A 16684-nucleotide genomic window follows, 5' to 3' on the forward strand; every position below is an offset into this window, starting at 1 on the left:
TACCCTCACTCCGCTTTGTTAGGGAGCAGGCGTAGACCATAATAATAGACCTACGCTTGATTTAGGCTACATTATTGCATGCTAAATGTTTCTAATCAGTGATGGATGAGCAAACAAATAGATGAGTTACCCCCTCTACTTATTTGCCCAGCCAGAGAATTAACCAAATATACAGATTCAGTGAAACAAAATCACATTGATTGACAAGTCATAGGCTTTTGGTTGGGAGTACGCCTAGGCTGGTAAGCGACTGAGTGAAGAGGGGTATTTTTCTCCGCTCATACAGGAGTAATTAAGGCCTAGTTCACTAATCATAATTGTTTTTGTTAATTAGAATGGTTTATTTATTTATTATTTAATTTATTAGGGGTGCTGCAGCACCCTCAGCACTCCTATTTCCTGTGGCTATGCCGTTAATGCAAAGGGATGATTAAAATGTTCAAACATTGATGTATTAGCGTTAAGGGTCGGTTCCCTTGACAAAGATTAAGCCTAGTCCTTGACATTAAGGCATGTTCAACGGCGGCACCAAGTACCTGTATTCCCCTAAATACTATCCCAGGTTTTATACTATCCCAGGTATTCCTTAAAGAGGTAGGGTTTCAAGTGTCTCCGGAAGGTGGTCAGTGACTCCGCTGTCCTGGCGTCATGAGGGAGCTTGTTCCACCATTGGGGTGCCAGAGCAGCGAACAGTTTTGACTGGGCTGAGCGGGAACTGTGCTTCCGCAAAATGGATGAAATACAAAATAAAAAAACACACACTACCCCAAAATGACAAAGTGAAAACATGCTTTTAGAAATGTTAGCACATTTTTTGAAAATGAAATACAGAAATATCTATTTAAATAAGTATTCACACCCCTGAGTTAATTCATGTTAGAATCATATTTGGCAGTGATTACAGCTGTGAGTTTTTCTGGATTGTACAATATTTGCACATTATACTTTTTAAAATTCTTCAAGCTCTGTCAAGTGGTTGTTGATCATTGCTACACAGCCATTTCCAAGTCTTGCCATAGATTTTCAAGCCCATTTAAGTCAAAACTGTAACTAGGCCAGTGTATATTTGGCCTTGTGTTTTAGGTTATTGTCCTGCTGAGAGGTGAATTTGTCTCCCTGTGTCTATTGAAAAGCAGACTGAACCAGGTTTTCCTCTAGGATTTTGCCTGTGCTTAGCTCTATTCTGTTTATTTTTATCCTAAAAAAAACTCTCTAGTCCTTGCCGATGACAAGCATACCCTTAACATGATGCAGCCACCACCATACTTGAAAATATGAAAAGTGGTACTCAGTGATGTGTTGTGATTTGCCCCAAACATAACACTTTGTATTTAGGACATAAGGTTCATTTCTTTGTCACATTTTTTGCAGTTTTACTTTAGTGCCTTATTGCAAACAGGATGCATGTTTTGGAATATTTTTTATTCTGTACAAGTTTCCTTTTTTCCCATTTAGGTTAGTATTGTGGAGTGTTGTTGATCCATCCTCAGTTTTCTCCCATCACAGTCATTAAACTCTGTAACTGTTTTAAAGTTACCATTGGCCTCATGGTGAAATCCCTTACCGGTTTCCTTCCTCACCGGCAACTGAGTTAGGAAGGATGCCTGTATCTTTGTAATGACAGGGTATATTGATACACCATCCAAAGTGTAATGAATAACTTCATTCTCAAAGGGATATTCCATGTGTGCTTTTTTATTTTTACCCCATCTACCAATAGGTGTCCTTCTTTGCGAGGCAATGGAAAACCTCCAATGTCTATGGTTGAATCCGTTTGAAATTCACTACTTGACTGAGGGACCTTACAGATAATTGTACGTGTGGGGTACAGAGATGAGGTAGTCATTCAAAAATCATTTTAAACACTATTATTGCACACAGAGTAAGTCCATGCAACTTATTAAGCAAATTTTTACTCCTGAACTTATTTAGGCTTGCCATAACAAAGATTAAATACCTATTGACTCACGACATTTCCGCTTTTCATTTTTAATGAATTTGTTAAAATGTCTACAAACATAATTCCACTTTGACATTATGGGGTATTGTGTGTAGGCCAGTGACACATCATCTCAATTTAATCACTTTTAAATTCAGGCTGTGTAACAACAAAATATGGAAAAAGTCGAGGGGTGTGAATACTTTCTGAAGGCATTGTAGATGCAATTGCTGAAAACATGTAGCCTATTGTGGATGTATGTAAATGGTAATGTGAGTTTTTTATACAGATGATTCAAGCAGCTCATCTTCCTCTGCGCTTTATGAGAACATAGAAGTCCAAGATGAAGAGGGGATTGGTGCTCTTACCGTGAAGGAAGACCCGGACCAGTCTCTTTCCGATAGCGACTACGATGACATAACAAATTACTAGTATTTCATCAAACATAGCAGTGAATTGAGAACTATAAAACGGAGTCATTTACATTTTAGCAGATGCTATTATCCAGAACAACATACAAGAGCAATTAAGGTTAATTGCCTTGCTCAAGGGCACAGACAGATTTATTTTCACCTAGTTAGCTACTGCCCCAATGGTCTTAAACCCCTTTGCTTCTCCACTGCACAGAATGACCAGCATTGTGAACAAACAACACTGTCACTGATATTGATTAATAAGGTGACCTGAGCCACACAACGCACAGTCAATGCACATCAAACTTTTTAAACTTGAAATTCAATTGTGTTAATATTATCAAGGAGAAAAAGCAACACATTTGCATGCAACATTTATTCAACTATGACTTGATGTGAATAGCCTAGTGCAGGGGTGTCAAACGTCCGGCCCACGGGCCGGATCAGGCCCGCAAACGGGTTTAATCCGGCCCGCGAGATGATTTTGAAAAAAAAAAAATAATAATAATAATAATTTTGTAAAGTATAAAAATGCGCTGCAATTTTTCAATAAAATAAACTGCTGTTCCAATTGCGTCCATTGGATGGCGCAATAGCAATTGTGTTAAGCAAGCAAACTGTTTATACCGGGGCAGAGCAAGTAGGTCAAGCACGTGCAGGCAATGAGCTACTTTGTTTTGCCCGCGATATTTATTACGGCTTCTACTTTTAACATTATGTTCTTTGGCACCCTCATTGCCCCAATATGTCTCTGTCAAAAAAGAGAAAAGTGGACGCAGAGTGCAGAGTGTTCCAAGAAAAATTGTCATCCTATTTATTCACGGAATTGAATGGGAAAGCTGTATGTTTGGTGTGTTCAGAGCATGTTGCAGTGCTGAAAGAATATAACCTTCGTCGCCACTATGTGAGTCTTCATGCCGACAAATATGACAACTTTCAAGGACAGCGGAGATGAGAGAAGGTGAATGAACTGTTGCGGGTCTGAAGAAACAGCAGTCTGTTTTTACTCACAGCCGAGACATCAGTGACACTGCAGTGAAAGCTAGCTACCTCATTGCTAATGAAATCGCAGTGGCTTCAAAACCATTTAGTGAGGGTGAATTTGTAAAAACATGCATGATGAAGGCAGCGGAGATTGTGTGCCCTGAAAAGCGGCAGGCTTTTGCAAATATCAGCCTGACAAGAAACACAGTTGCAGACAGGATTTCCGATCTTTCAGTCGATTTGGACAGCCAGTTGAAGCAAAAAGTAAAGTCATTTATTGCGTTTTCGGTTGCAATTGATGAAAGCACGGACATTACAGATGTTGCACAACTGGCCATTTTCATCCGCGGAGTTGATGACACATTGACCGTCACCGAGGAGTTCGTGGGAGTTGGTGCCGATGACAGATACAACGACAGCAGCTGATATTTTTACCGCACTCGTCGCGCTGTGGACTGAGTGGACTGGTCCCGGCGCTGTCAGCCTGGCTACAGATGGTGCCCTCAATGATCAGGAAAAAAGCAGGCGTTGTGACAAAGTTCAGAGAAAGTGCAATCTGCAAATGGAGGACGTGATTTTTGACTTTTCACTGTATTTTCCACCAGGAGGCTTTGTGTTGCAAGTCATTAAAGATGGATAACGTCATGAAGGTGGTCATCCAAACTGTTAATTTCATCCGATCCAGAAGCCTGAATCACCGTCAGTTTGACAGCCTTCTCAGAGAGAAAGACCACATCTATGGCCTGCCATACCACACTGAGGTAAGATGGTTAAGCCGAGGTGCTGTGCTGAGGCGTTTCTTTGATTTACGAGAAGAAATTGAACAGTTCATGGAAGAAAAGGGCAAACCAGTGTTAGAATTTCATTCCGCAGAATGGATGCAGGACCTTGCATTTATGGTGGATGTTACAGAGCACCTGAATAACTTGAACAAACAGCTGCAAGGGCGCAACAAAGTTGTCACGCAGTATTATGACAGCATACGTTCTTTCAAGTTGAAGTTGTCATTGTGGGAGACGCAACTTGCCGGTGGTGATGCAGCTCACTTCCCCTGTCTGAAAAATGTGTGCGCGACCCAACATGTGGCAGACATGAAGCTATTCTTGACTCTGTGGTTCTTGCACTTGTTTGGGGAACAGGATTTCATTATTTTTATCTACATTTCTGCCTGAGAAACGACACCCTGATATAGTTCTGTGATCTGTGAAACAGTTCTGTTAATCACTGAGGCATTGTGTGTTTGTGTGTTCTTTGTCCTCAGAACTTTCAAATAACTTGAGGTGTTTTATGATTAATAGTGATGTTGTGCTTTTGGACACTGTCCTCAGGCTCCAGCTTTATGTTTATATATGTTTTTATGTTGATGTGCTATTGTTTTTAATTGATTTTATGTTATTTGTATATTTAACCTATTCTTGACTCTGTGGTTCTTGCACTTGTTTGGGGAACAGGATTTCATTATTTGTATCTACATTTCTGCCTGAGAAATGACACCCTGATATAGTTCTGTGATCTGTGAAACAGTTCTGTTAATCACTGAGGCATTGTGTGTTTGTGTGTTCTTTTTCTTTAGAATTTTCAAATAAACTTGACGTGTTTTATGATTAATAGTGATGTTGTGCTTGTACTATTTTGGACACACTGTCCTCAGGCTCCAGCTTTATGTTGTATGTTGATCGTATTAAAACAAAGAAAACAATCTGAAGTTGTTGTTTTTAAGTTATATATACCATGATTTTTCCGGTCCGGCCCACTTGGGAATAGATTTTCCTCCATGTGGCCCCTGAGCTAAAATGAGTTTGACACCCCTGGCCTAGTGTATACACGCATATGCAGATGTTATGTACATAATATGAGCACATGTTTTACAATCCAAAATATCTACTTGATATCTATATCTACTTACTGACTGGGTTATCACAACAAATCCCACGAATGTCTTTGGAAGTTGGTTCCCTAATGATGAATGAATTAGTAGATATTTAATAAACTATCCACAGACTACTTCATTTGATTATGATTCATTTATAAAGTATCAACTACTAGATTGTCAGAGTGAAGTAATGCTTTTATGGTTCATGTTATGTCTAAATGTGTAGCACAGATGCAACAGGAAAGATTTGCGTCATTTAACTTCCCACTAACCTCACCTTCATATTATACACAATACATGAATAGTAAGATCATAAATCCCTTAAAACAGAGAATGCATTTTACTCAAAGGGTCAGAAGAGGAAATAAACCAAGGACACAGGAGATAGAAACTAAAAGGAGGAAAGGCTACAGAAAAGCATGTAACAGCATTGTATATGAAATACTACCAGATAATGCAATGACTTCATTACTATTTCTTTTTAGTTTTACATAAAATACTCATTCAATTTAGCCTCGTCTTTTCTAAGTACCGTTTTCACACAAGTATGGTCTGGCATATACCTGCTCTTAAAACTGAGCTAGCTAAAATCACATCTCTAAAGATAGCAGAAGACCTACCTTGTTAATTTACCTTTAAACCCAGAACACACTAAATGTAACGCATAGAAAGACCTACATAATTCTCAAGGCAGAAAAATGTGTTGGGATGTCTATAACAAGTAACTGCAAAGTGGTGTGTGTGTGTGTGTGATAGAGAGAAGGCTGTCACACATCATGCTTCCCACAGACCCACTTGAGCTGGTGCTGTTCTCTCAGGTCGGTGAGGTCTCGAGCAGAGTGCCAGCTACACTGGCAGGCATACGCTCGTGCCCCTTTCCTTCTCCTCAGCTTGGCCCGCAGCTTCTGACAGTCTGGCATGTTGTTCCTGCAGAGATACAAAGAGACAAGGCTGGTTAGCTGAGCAATGAGCAGTAGGTGAATATCTCTCACAGAATAATATTGGTATGTAGAGTTATAGATAGGATAAGTAGTACTAAATTCACAAAGTACTTGACACTTAAGTTGGTCATGTGCATGGAACAAAACCAGCCTCCAAGAACCCCTGAAAGATTGTGGAATGATTGGCAACATCACAAATATTCCAGAGTTAACCTGTAATGTACAGCTGAAGGAATTCATCTGTGTGGGAGGACAAAGACAAAGTATACAAGACACAATGGACATTGAAGTTCGATGGTAAGCATGTCCATCCTAAAGCTGTATGTTAATTTCAGCATCATTTGCACAATATGTTACATTGCATTTAACAAGCGCAATGTAATGATAAATTAATCCCCATGTCCTGTAGAGGAGCCCTGGGTCATCAGCAACTTAGTAAAACCGCTATCTTCCAGCACAAAGCCTGAAATCACCAAGTGTCCACCTGAACAGATAATTGGTTCACTGCTGTGATAGTACCGACAGCAAAACCCACCAGCTTGGAACATCACCCACTATCACCCACTGCACATGCTCTAGGAAGACAACAACGTGGTAGGGTCCATATGAGTACTCCCTGCTCGCTGTTCTTGCACTGGATTTTCACTAGTTCTACTACCTCCATTTTGTCAACACAAAAGTCTGGATTCAACAAAGCTGTGCTGCTGCGATCCTACACTATGAAAAAAATTACATTAAAAGCACTAGCTACAGAATATTTTAGAATGAAAGGAAGCCTGTTCACAAAGCATACGCTGCTCCCGAGTGCCATAATTTACCTACACCAAAATACCAACAACATTGTGGCTGCAATAGCCTTTGTTGTTTTTCTATTTGAAAATGTTTTTCTCTCATTTGAGCACAGCCCTTCTGTCTATCGTCTTTCTTAGTTTTCATTTCAAGTCGACTCTCACCAGTAGTATCAAATTAGTGTAGCCTAGAATAATGTAATTCCTGTCTTGGTGTTAATACCCACGCCTGCCTACTTACAGCTCTACTGCTATGACGTCTTCCACTTCACTGCATTAACTTAGCTTAAGTGTCAGTCTGTGTCATCATGGGCATGCTCTCTGTCAGTGAACCAACACAATATTGAACCAGAGAGGCACCCAAGGTGGCATTGCTGTGTTGTTTGACTGCCTTTCTACCTTTCTAATGTCTGTCTCCATCCACTACTACCAGTTGTCCTATGAAAATCCTATCTGCCATGCACCGATCTCAGAGCACGGTTTTTAAAAAGTCTTACATTAAACCACTGTGTATTCATACTCACTTTGGCAAAAAGTTACCAGTTTCTCTGAAAGGGTGGATATCAATCAAGGTTAAAGTCATAATCCCCACTTAAAATGCCTTTTACATTAAGAATCAAATGAAGATTATTCCAGTTTATTTTCACAAAGTTCTAAAATAAAAGGTATACACTGCCCTCTTCTGTTCAAATCTGAGACATTTGGGATTTGTGGTTTTCTGTAACAAATTCAAACTTGTTTCAAGATAATAACAATATTTAAATTGTTACCCCATAAAGATACATCAGGCCCAATGAGAGGAGGCTCACCTGAAGAAGAGGTAATCACAAGAGGGGTCCCATTCATGATCGTCAAACATGGCCACCCGAAAGTCACAGGAGATACATCTCAGCTGGTCACATGACCTGTCAGCACAGGTTAAACAATGAGTCAAATTAAAATGTGATCCACGCTTGTGACCACGGCCCGCGGATGATTTATTTGCCACACTTACATATGTATGTATGTATGTATGTACAGTTGAAGTCATTAAAACTCGTTTTTCAACCACTCCACAAATTTCTTGTTAACAAACTATAGTTTTGGCAAGTCGGTTAGGACATCTACTTTCTACTTTGTGCATGACACAAGTGATCTAACAATTGTTTACAGATTATTTCACTGCATCACAATTCCAGTGGGTCAGAAGTTTACATACACTAAGTTGACTGTGCCTTTAAACAGCTTGGAAAATTCCAGAAAATTATGTCATGGCTTTAGAAGCTTCTGATAGGCTAATTGACATCATTTGAGTCAATTGGAGGTGTACCTGTGGATGTATTTCAAGGCCTACCTTCAAACTCAATGCCTCTTTGCTTGACATCATGGGAAGATCAAAAGAAATCAGCCAAAACCTCAGAAAAAATATGGTAGACCCCCACAAGTCTAGTTCATCATTGGGAGCAATTTCCAAACGCCTGAAGGTACCACGTTCATCTGTACAAACAATAGTACGCAAGTATAAACACCATGGGACCACGCAGCCGTCATACCGCTCAGGAAGGAGACGCGTTCTGTCTCCTAGAGATGAACGTACTTTGGTGCGAAGAGTGCAAATTAATCCCAGAACAACAGTAAAGGACCTTGTGAAGATGCTGGAGGAAACAGGTACAAAAGTATCTATATCCACAGTAAAACGAGTCCTATATTGACATAACCTGAAAGGCCGCTCAGCAAGGAAGAAGCAACTGCTCCAAAACAGCCACAAAAAAGCCAGACTACGGTTTGCAACTGCACATGGGGACAAAGATCTTACTTTTTGGAGAAATGTCCTCTGATCTGATGAAACAAAACTAGAACTGTTTGGCCATAATGACCATCGTTATGTTTGGAGGAAAAAGGGGGCTGCTTGCAAGCCGAAGAACACCATCCCATCGTGAAGCACGGGGGTGGCAGCATCATGCTGTGGAGGTGCTTTGCTGCAGGAGGGACTAGTGCACTTCACAAAATAGATGGCATCACGAGGAAGGAAAATTATGTGGATATATTGAAGCAACATACATTTATTTACATTTTAGTCATTTAGCAGACGCTCTTATCCAGAGCGACTTACAGGAGCAATTAGGGTTAAGTGCCTTGCTCAAGGGCACATTTACGTCATTTAGCAGACGCTCTTATCCAGAGCGACTCACCAATTGGTGCGTTCACCCTATAGCCAGTGGGATAATCACTTTACACATTTTTTTTTGGGGGGTAGAAGGATTACTTTATCCTATCCCAGGTATTCCTTAAAGAGGTGGGGTTTCAAATGTCTCCGGAAGGTGGTGAGTGACTCCGCTGTCCTGGCGTCGTGAGGGAGCTTGTTCCACCATTGGGGTGCCAGAGCAGCGAACAGTTTTGACTGGGCTGAGCGGGAACTATGCTTCCGCAGAGGAAGGGAGCCAGCAGGCCAGAGGTGGATGAACGCAATGCCCTCGTTTGGGTGTAGGGACTGATCAGAGCCCGAAGGTACAGAGGTGCCGTTCCCCTCACTGCTCCATAGGCAAGCACCATGGTCTTGTAGCGGATGCGAGCTTCAACTGGAAGCCAGTGGAGTGTGCGGAGGAGGGGGGTGACGTGAGAGAACTTGGGAAGGTTGAACACCAGGCGGGCTGCGGCATTCTGGATGAGTTGTAGGGGTTTAATGGCACAGGCAGGGAGGCCAGCCAACAGCGAGTTGCAGTAGTCCAGACGGGAGATGACAAGTGCCTGGATTAGGACCTGTGCCGCTTCCTGTGTAAGGCAGGGTCGTACTCTCCGAATGTTGTAGAGCATGAACCTGCAGGAGCGGGTCACCGCCTTGATGTTGGCGGAGAACGACAGGGTGTTGTCCAGGGTCACGCCTAGGCTCTTCGCACTCTGGGAGGAGGACACAGCGGAGTTGTCAACCGTGATGGCGAGATCATGGAACGGGCAGTCCTTCCCGGGAGGAAGAGCAGCTCCGTCTTGCCAGGGTTCAGCTTGAGGTGGTGATCCGTCATCCATACTGATATGTCTGCCAGACATGCAGAGATGCGATTCGCCACCTGGTTATCAGAAGGGGGAAAGGAGAAGATTAGTTGTGTATCGTCAGCGTAGCAATGATAGGAGAGGCCATGTGAGGATATGACAGAGCCAAGTGACTTGGTGTATAGGGAGAAAAGGAGAGGGCCTAGAACTGAGCCCTGGGGGACACCAGTGGTGAGAGCACGTGGTGCGGAGACAGCTTCTCGCCACGCCACTTGGTAGGAGCGACCGGTCAGGTAGGACGCAATCCAGGATTGAGCCGCGCCGGAGATGCCCAGCTCGGAGAGGGTGGAGAGGAGGATCTGATGGTTCACAGTATCAAAGGCAGCAGACAGGTCTAGAAGGACAAGAGCAGAGGAGGCAACATCTCAAGACATCAGTCAGGAAGTTAAAGCTTGGTCGCAAATGGGTCTTCCAAATGGACAATGACCCCAAGCATACTTCCAAAGTTGTGGCAAAATGGCTTAAGGACAACAAAGTCAAGGTATTGGAGTGGCCATTACAAAGCCCTGACCTCAATCCTATAGAACATTTGTGGGCAGAACTGAAAAAGCATGTGCGAGCAAGGAGGCCTACAAACCTGACTCAGTTACACCAGCTCAGTCAAGAGGAATGGGCCAAAATTCACCCAACTTATTGTGGGAAGCTTGTGTAAGGCTACCCCAAACGTTTGACCCAAGTTAAACAATTTAAAGGCAATGCTACCAAATACTAGTTGAGTGTATGTAAACTTCTGACCCACTGGGAATGTGATGAAATAAATAAAAGCTGAAATAAATCATTCTCTCTACTATTATTTTGACATTTCACATTCTTAAAATAAAGTGGTGATCTTAACTGACCTAAAACAGGGAATTTTTACTAGGATTAAATGTCAGGAATTGTGAAAAACTGAGTTTAGGTGTATGTAAACTTCCGACTTCAACTGTATATACACACACATACATATATATTTTATTGTTGGACATAAAAGACCTAAAAAACACTAGCAAATCAGCTCCAAGGGATTTTAATTTTGGAAATCTGTTGCAAAGTATTCCCACGCATAATAGAGAGATATACAGTATGTGATCATACGCAAATGTAAGCAAGGTTTGAAATTAGTCTGTTTTAGTTCAGTATTATATCAGTTTGGGCTTCTTGTGGTCAATTTGCAGTTGACTAATTATGTCCCCCCCCCCCACCCCACCCCCACCATCCACTCAAGAAAAAAAATTGCCCCGCGGATGAATCTAGTTGATGATCGCTGCAATTCCATTTAACAGCACTTTTACCTTTGTGAAACAGCTGTTCCTACACCATTTGCAATGGAACTTCCACCAAGGAAAACAGGGCAGCACCTGCTCACATAAGAACAAATGGGGATGGAAAGAGAGCTTTTATCAAATACATGCTTTACCAAAGGCTCACTACTAGACTTTATGGCTTCCCATGAATTACCATTTTGGTCTGCCTAAGATAATGACAACTGTAAAACATACAGTAACATTGAAAGCATGCAACAGAGATATACAGATGTCTTATTAGATTTACTGAGTTTCAATAATAACGTAATATGAACAACTGATTTTTGGCAGTATAACACTGACAGAATGATACAGCCAGATATTCTGATTCAACAGGCTGCAACACAAAATAACCCGTTGTCGGCAGGATTCGAACCTGCGCGGGAAGATCCCAATAGATTTCTAGTCTATCGCCTTAACCACTCGGCCACGACAACTACTTACGTTCACATTTACTCGGCCAGAAGAACTACCTACACACAAATGAACAAGCGTTGTTCTTCTAAGTTGAGTTGTTATCTAGCTTGCTAGCTACTTGATTGGCAAACTTACTTTCTTGTTGACTGTGGCAATGACTTCCTCTTCGTCGTTTTAGGAAGCTGTCCTGTCTGCAAATGTGTGAAGTTAAGCACATATGAGACTACCTAGGGGCCAGCCCTTTTGCAATGCAACGTTAGCTAATGCATTGGAGTCAGAAGGTCAAAGATGATAGCAACCTTCCCATTGGAAAAAGGCTAAAAACAATCCAACATAGCCTTGTATTTATCTCATTATAACTAACTAATACATCCGTGTGATATCCAGCCAGCTAACGTTAGCGAGCTACTGGACAGTAGACAGCAATGCTGTTAGCTAAAAAACAGCATTCAACATTGTAAGGCGATGTAACGTTATTTACTCACGTTTAGCTCAAGAGAATCAAAGTCATCGTCAAGTAGGTCCTCAAGAAGGGCATCTATATCTTCGCTGTCAGTTTTTCTGGGTGTATCATCAGTGGTGCTGACGGTGTGAAGCGAGGAACAGTTTTAGCAAGCTAACGTTACCTAGCTAACTATTAACGGGTTCGCTAGCTAACGTTAGTTAACTACATGATTTAGCTAGCAAGTTTGATGAAATAACAATGCAACTTGGGAAGGCTGGCGTTTGCAACTAATTAGCTAACGTTACATAACATCGTTAGTTACATTGCATAAGCTTCCACTGCGTCACTCATGGTCAACAACTTGGTTTGCTAACCTTGCTTGCTAACGTTAGTCCATTTCCACGTACTAGCTATCGTTAACGTTAGCCTGTTAACACTTGCATTTGTATACGCACCAGTGTTTTCTTTCTCTCCCAGTTTGCATTAAACATTTCCCAGCCGTCGATAAATCTGAAGGAGCTTGAAGTTGTGGCGTCAACGAAACATTGCGACAGAACTTTGTTTCAACCTCATCTAGCAATTCGTCCAAATCGTCCGCCATGGCTTCAGGGTACTGCTACTTATTGACTGTTGTCATGAACAGGAGTGATTGATTAACAGGCGTAACCTCATTTCAAGTAGGTAAAGATTGATACTTTGTAACTAGCGAAACAACAACAGATACTGGCTATCTGTGATACAATGTAACCTCCTGGGCATTGCCAATCACAGGACAAAAATAATCCGTTGTCGGCAGGATTCGAACCTGCGCGGGAAGATCCCAATGGATTTCTAGTCCATCGCCTTAACCACTCGGCCACGACAACATCTGACATTACATATAGAAATCGGTAATATCCTACATCATTTCTATATAAAAAATATATATCAACTTTTGTCAGATATTATGATTCATCAGGCTGCAGCACAAAACAGCCTGTTGTCGGAAGGATTCTAACCTGCGCGGGAAGATTTCTAGTCTAGCGCCTTAACCACTAGGCCAAGACAACTACGTCTTAATTCCACTTGAACGAGTACGGTTGTTTAAATTATTATCACGTTGGGTAGTTAGTTAATTAATTGACTGTGGCAACGACGCTTCTCAGAAATGTTACTTTATCAATGACCTAGAACAAACATTTGTGAATAAATGAATTCAACAGATAATAAAATAAGCAATATAAAATTAACATAACATTATCAACAGATAATAAAATAAGCAATATAAAATTAACATAGCATTATAAAGAGAACATTGGTGCAAACCGTTAAAATACAGAAAGAGCAGAGGAAAACAGTTTGTTCCCTGACCGGGAATCGAACCCGGGCCGCGGCGGTGAGAGCGCCGAATCCTAACCACTAGACCACCAGGGAGCAGTTGCATTGCACATATGCACGCTTCGAACTTATTTTAACACTACCTGCATGTGCCTACAATATTGTCATGCGAAAAGAAGGTAACATGGCTCATTCAAACAACAACACATATTTAACCAAAATGATGATAAATGGCAACAGCTACTCAGCCAGGCAATCTTGTTTATTATTTGCATATTGTTAGAAATTGCGTAATTCAAATCTGGTATTGGAATAAGAGAAAACATAATCAAGAGATATTCAATCCAAGCTAAATTTATTATATGCAAAATGTATGTATGATAAGTATGAAGGTTCGTATACGGGCTCACTGAAAAAACCACGCAGGGCAGACAGAGAACTAAACTATTGTTTACAGGTTCTTTCTCAAATACTCTTACAGAGAGTTCCCACCTCTTCTGTTGGCCAATCAGAGTAAAGGACTGAGTGTGGTTTAGACTTTACTCAGCCAATCCGTTGGCGCACGGGTTGGTCCCAACCCCTCGGCGCTCCATTTGTTGCACACTGTTGCCAGGCATAAGTTTATCATAACAACCTGTGGAGTTAGCACTTTTTTTGCAGTACCCATGTCCTTGGAAGGTTCACAGATCACAAAGAAGCAGTGTTCGTATCTGTGAGAAATACAAGTCTTATCTCATCCTAGCCCCTAACGTTCCTCACATGAATCACAGCCTGTTATGTGAAACAATTTATATCAGTATAGTTCAAACCTATGCTCCTCATTAATGCATTCCTTCTAAGCTATTCATCACTTCAATCCAATTATTAGAAAACAAATCCCAACAATATCTAAAATTCATTATTGAAAAATTACCTGGACAAGTGAGGAGTTGAATTTATCCAAATGTATTGAGTATCAAGCAGTGCTTGACTTCGGCAGGAGCTCACCAGAACTGAGTACCGGCAATTTTCTACTGCTTGAGTTCCTGCACCTCATAAAACATTAGCTCAAAAGTATTGTACAGTTCCTGCACCCAAAATGAGTACCTTTGTCTATTTTAGTCGCAACAGATACTGACTGGTTTTCTGATCCACGCCCCTACCTTTTTTTAAAGGTATCTGTGACCAACAGATGCATGTCTGTATTCCCAGTCATGTGAAATCCATAGATTAGTGCCTAATGAATTTATTTCAATTGACTGATTTCCTTATATGAACTGTAACTCAATAAAATCTTTGAAACTGTTGCATGTTGCGTTTGTATTTTTGTTCAGTTGCACAGCGAGGAGAAATTCAACAGTGGACATACAGTACAACAAAAAGGATAATCAATTCATGTATTACAAAGTTCAGTAAACATAACTACCCCTGGCATAGCAAAAGTAAGTAGCTGCCACTGCCATTGATGTTGTTTTTTTCTGGTTATGTACTATTGGGCCTTTGTCTCAGCCAGATGTATGGTAGGCTACATTGATGCATTGAATAAGGCTACATAGATGCATTCAACAAAGGCATTTTTTTCAAAGCCTGCACACCAAACCATTAATGTAATAGCAAGACTAAAAAAGTTATCTAACAAAAGTTTACAAATAACATGCAGACACTGCTTTAAACAGTTGAAACATGGTAGATTATGTGTGATTAACTTTGTCCAGCAAAGGAAACCTATACTGGATACACCCACCTTAAAAAAGGCATTGCTGTGGTATATACCCCTGGCTGGTAAGGGTGACGTTCATGCCAAAAAGCTTAACAAGAGCTTCTAATTGATGTATGCCTATCGGTAACGTTCAAATAAAATATCTTGAAATGCCTTTGAGTAGACCAAAGCTGTATTTATTTTACAATCTTAGTCCACACCCAGGGATCAATCACAACCAGGGGCTCACACCAGCCACAGCAAGATAATATTATATATTGCTGGCTATACCTTAATTACAATAGAACGCTATCACTGCATTCTTACAAAACACACCCTATTACTTTTTTGTCATACTTACCTCTCTTATTTTAGCCACCACTTACTAACTTAATAATTCTATAATGGGTGGAGAGCCGTGGTTTCTCTTTTATTTTACAGACTAAGCTCTCACTTTAACTTTCATTCTGTGTAAGTTTGTCATAATGGCCCTGATATTTTACATTTATCAGAAAGGGTGTAGGCTACTGTTTCTGTTTCATTTCTTTGAAAAGCCTACACATATTGGTTCTACAGACCCGGCCAGAGGGTTGTCTGCCTCCATCAGCTCTAAAGGTAAACTCTGGAAAGTAGATATGACTCTTAGGCTCCTTGCTCAGCTTCAAAAGTTCACTAGTCTTTCTCTGCCTTTCCTCATTCAAGTATCCAATGAGCCCAAACTAGCAGAACAGGCTCTCACACACAGACATGTTTTATGGAAGCCTGTCCTGACCAGTTTGGCCACAGAGTGTAGATCAACATTAAATCCTTCTTCTCAAGGTGTGCATCTAGAAGTGGTTCTTGTGGATACTTCTTACTCCTTTGTAGTAACATATTCATAAGGGTTAACTATGGTAAAGATTGTTTGTTGTTGTTGTAAATAACATAAAAAATGTCAAAGGAAAATGAAATACATTGAAACCATCACCATTGAATGAGAGAACAGTGGACAACTCACATAGCTGATGGTGAATATCAGCAATGCCGCCACAAGCCCCACAATGCAAAGAACTAGGATGGTTTTGCTTTCTTCTGATTGGTCTATGGACTTATTGTCAAGGCAACCTGCAAATGAAAAAAGAATACACAAATCCTTGAGCAGCACTGGAAACTTTAAAAGAGTATATATCAGCACAGAGGGCTCTCTGTGGGTCCAATTTAAAACACCCACATGCAGTATACAGTTTGCTTACATACCAAAACAAGCACACAATGAGAGTAGAACACACACCTGTCACTGAGGACAATCTGCCCCTCCTGGTTCTGTTCTCCTACAGGTGCTGCCAGGAGACACTTATACCTCCCACTATCAACAGCCGTTACATTGGGCAGGAAGATATCGAAAGAATCATCAGCCAAAAGTTCCACTTCACGCTCCAGACCGGCGTACCATTGGGTGGTGCTGTTATGTGATAGCCTCTTCATCAATAGACCGGACTCCTTATTATAGGGCTCCTCACTGAGCTGGGAGAAGAGGGTGTGAGGTTACTTTATGCCCCTAACAGCTGGTCTGGGACCAGTGCTGCAGTTTCAATAATGA

At 41.1% G+C, this 16684-nt stretch overlaps 1 protein-coding gene and 3 non-coding genes across 4 annotated transcripts; all 4 read right to left on the bottom strand.

Annotated features, from left to right (window-relative positions):
* Positions 1 to 5341: 5341 nt before the first annotated feature.
* cfap418 (cilia and flagella associated protein 418) lies at positions 5342 to 12916 on the bottom strand. Its single transcript, XM_045219154.1, has 6 exons — positions 12566 to 12916; positions 12151 to 12247; positions 11801 to 11856; positions 11237 to 11302; positions 7748 to 7843; positions 5342 to 6136 (listed from the first exon to the last, which is right to left on the bottom strand). Exons 1-6 carry the CDS (start codon positions 12709 to 12711, stop codon positions 5977 to 5979), a joined length of 621 nt encoding a protein of 206 aa, XP_045075089.1. The 5' UTR covers positions 12712 to 12916; the 3' UTR covers positions 5342 to 5976.
* On the bottom strand, positions 11604 to 11685 carry trnas-aga. Its single transcript has one exon. It is a non-coding gene; the product is annotated as a tRNA-Ser (tRNA).
* Positions 12895 to 12976, bottom strand: trnas-aga. The gene has a single exon. It is a non-coding gene; the product is annotated as a tRNA-Ser (tRNA).
* Positions 12977 to 13451: 475 nt separating this feature from the next.
* trnae-cuc lies at positions 13452 to 13523 on the bottom strand. The gene has a single exon. It is a non-coding gene; the product is annotated as a tRNA-Glu (tRNA).
* Between the last annotated feature and the right edge of the window lie 3161 nt (positions 13524 to 16684).

Source organism: Coregonus clupeaformis, unplaced genomic scaffold, assembly GCF_020615455.1.
Source record: "Coregonus clupeaformis isolate EN_2021a unplaced genomic scaffold, ASM2061545v1 scaf2098, whole genome shotgun sequence".
NCBI lineage: Eukaryota > Metazoa > Chordata > Actinopteri > Salmoniformes > Salmonidae > Coregonus > Coregonus clupeaformis.

Coding starts and splice junctions, on each gene's coding strand:
- cfap418 (XM_045219154.1), bottom strand. CDS start 12,711: ATGGCGGACGATTTGGACGAATTGCTAGATGAGGTTGAAACAAAGTTC. Junction 12,248..12,565: donor GGGAGAGAAAGAAAACACTG/GTGCGTATACAA, acceptor TCACACCGTCAG/CACCACTGATGATACACCCA. Junction 6,137..7,747: donor TGTGATTACCTCTTCTTCAG/GTGAGCCTCCTC, acceptor GTATCTCTGCAG/GAACAACATGCCAGACTGTC.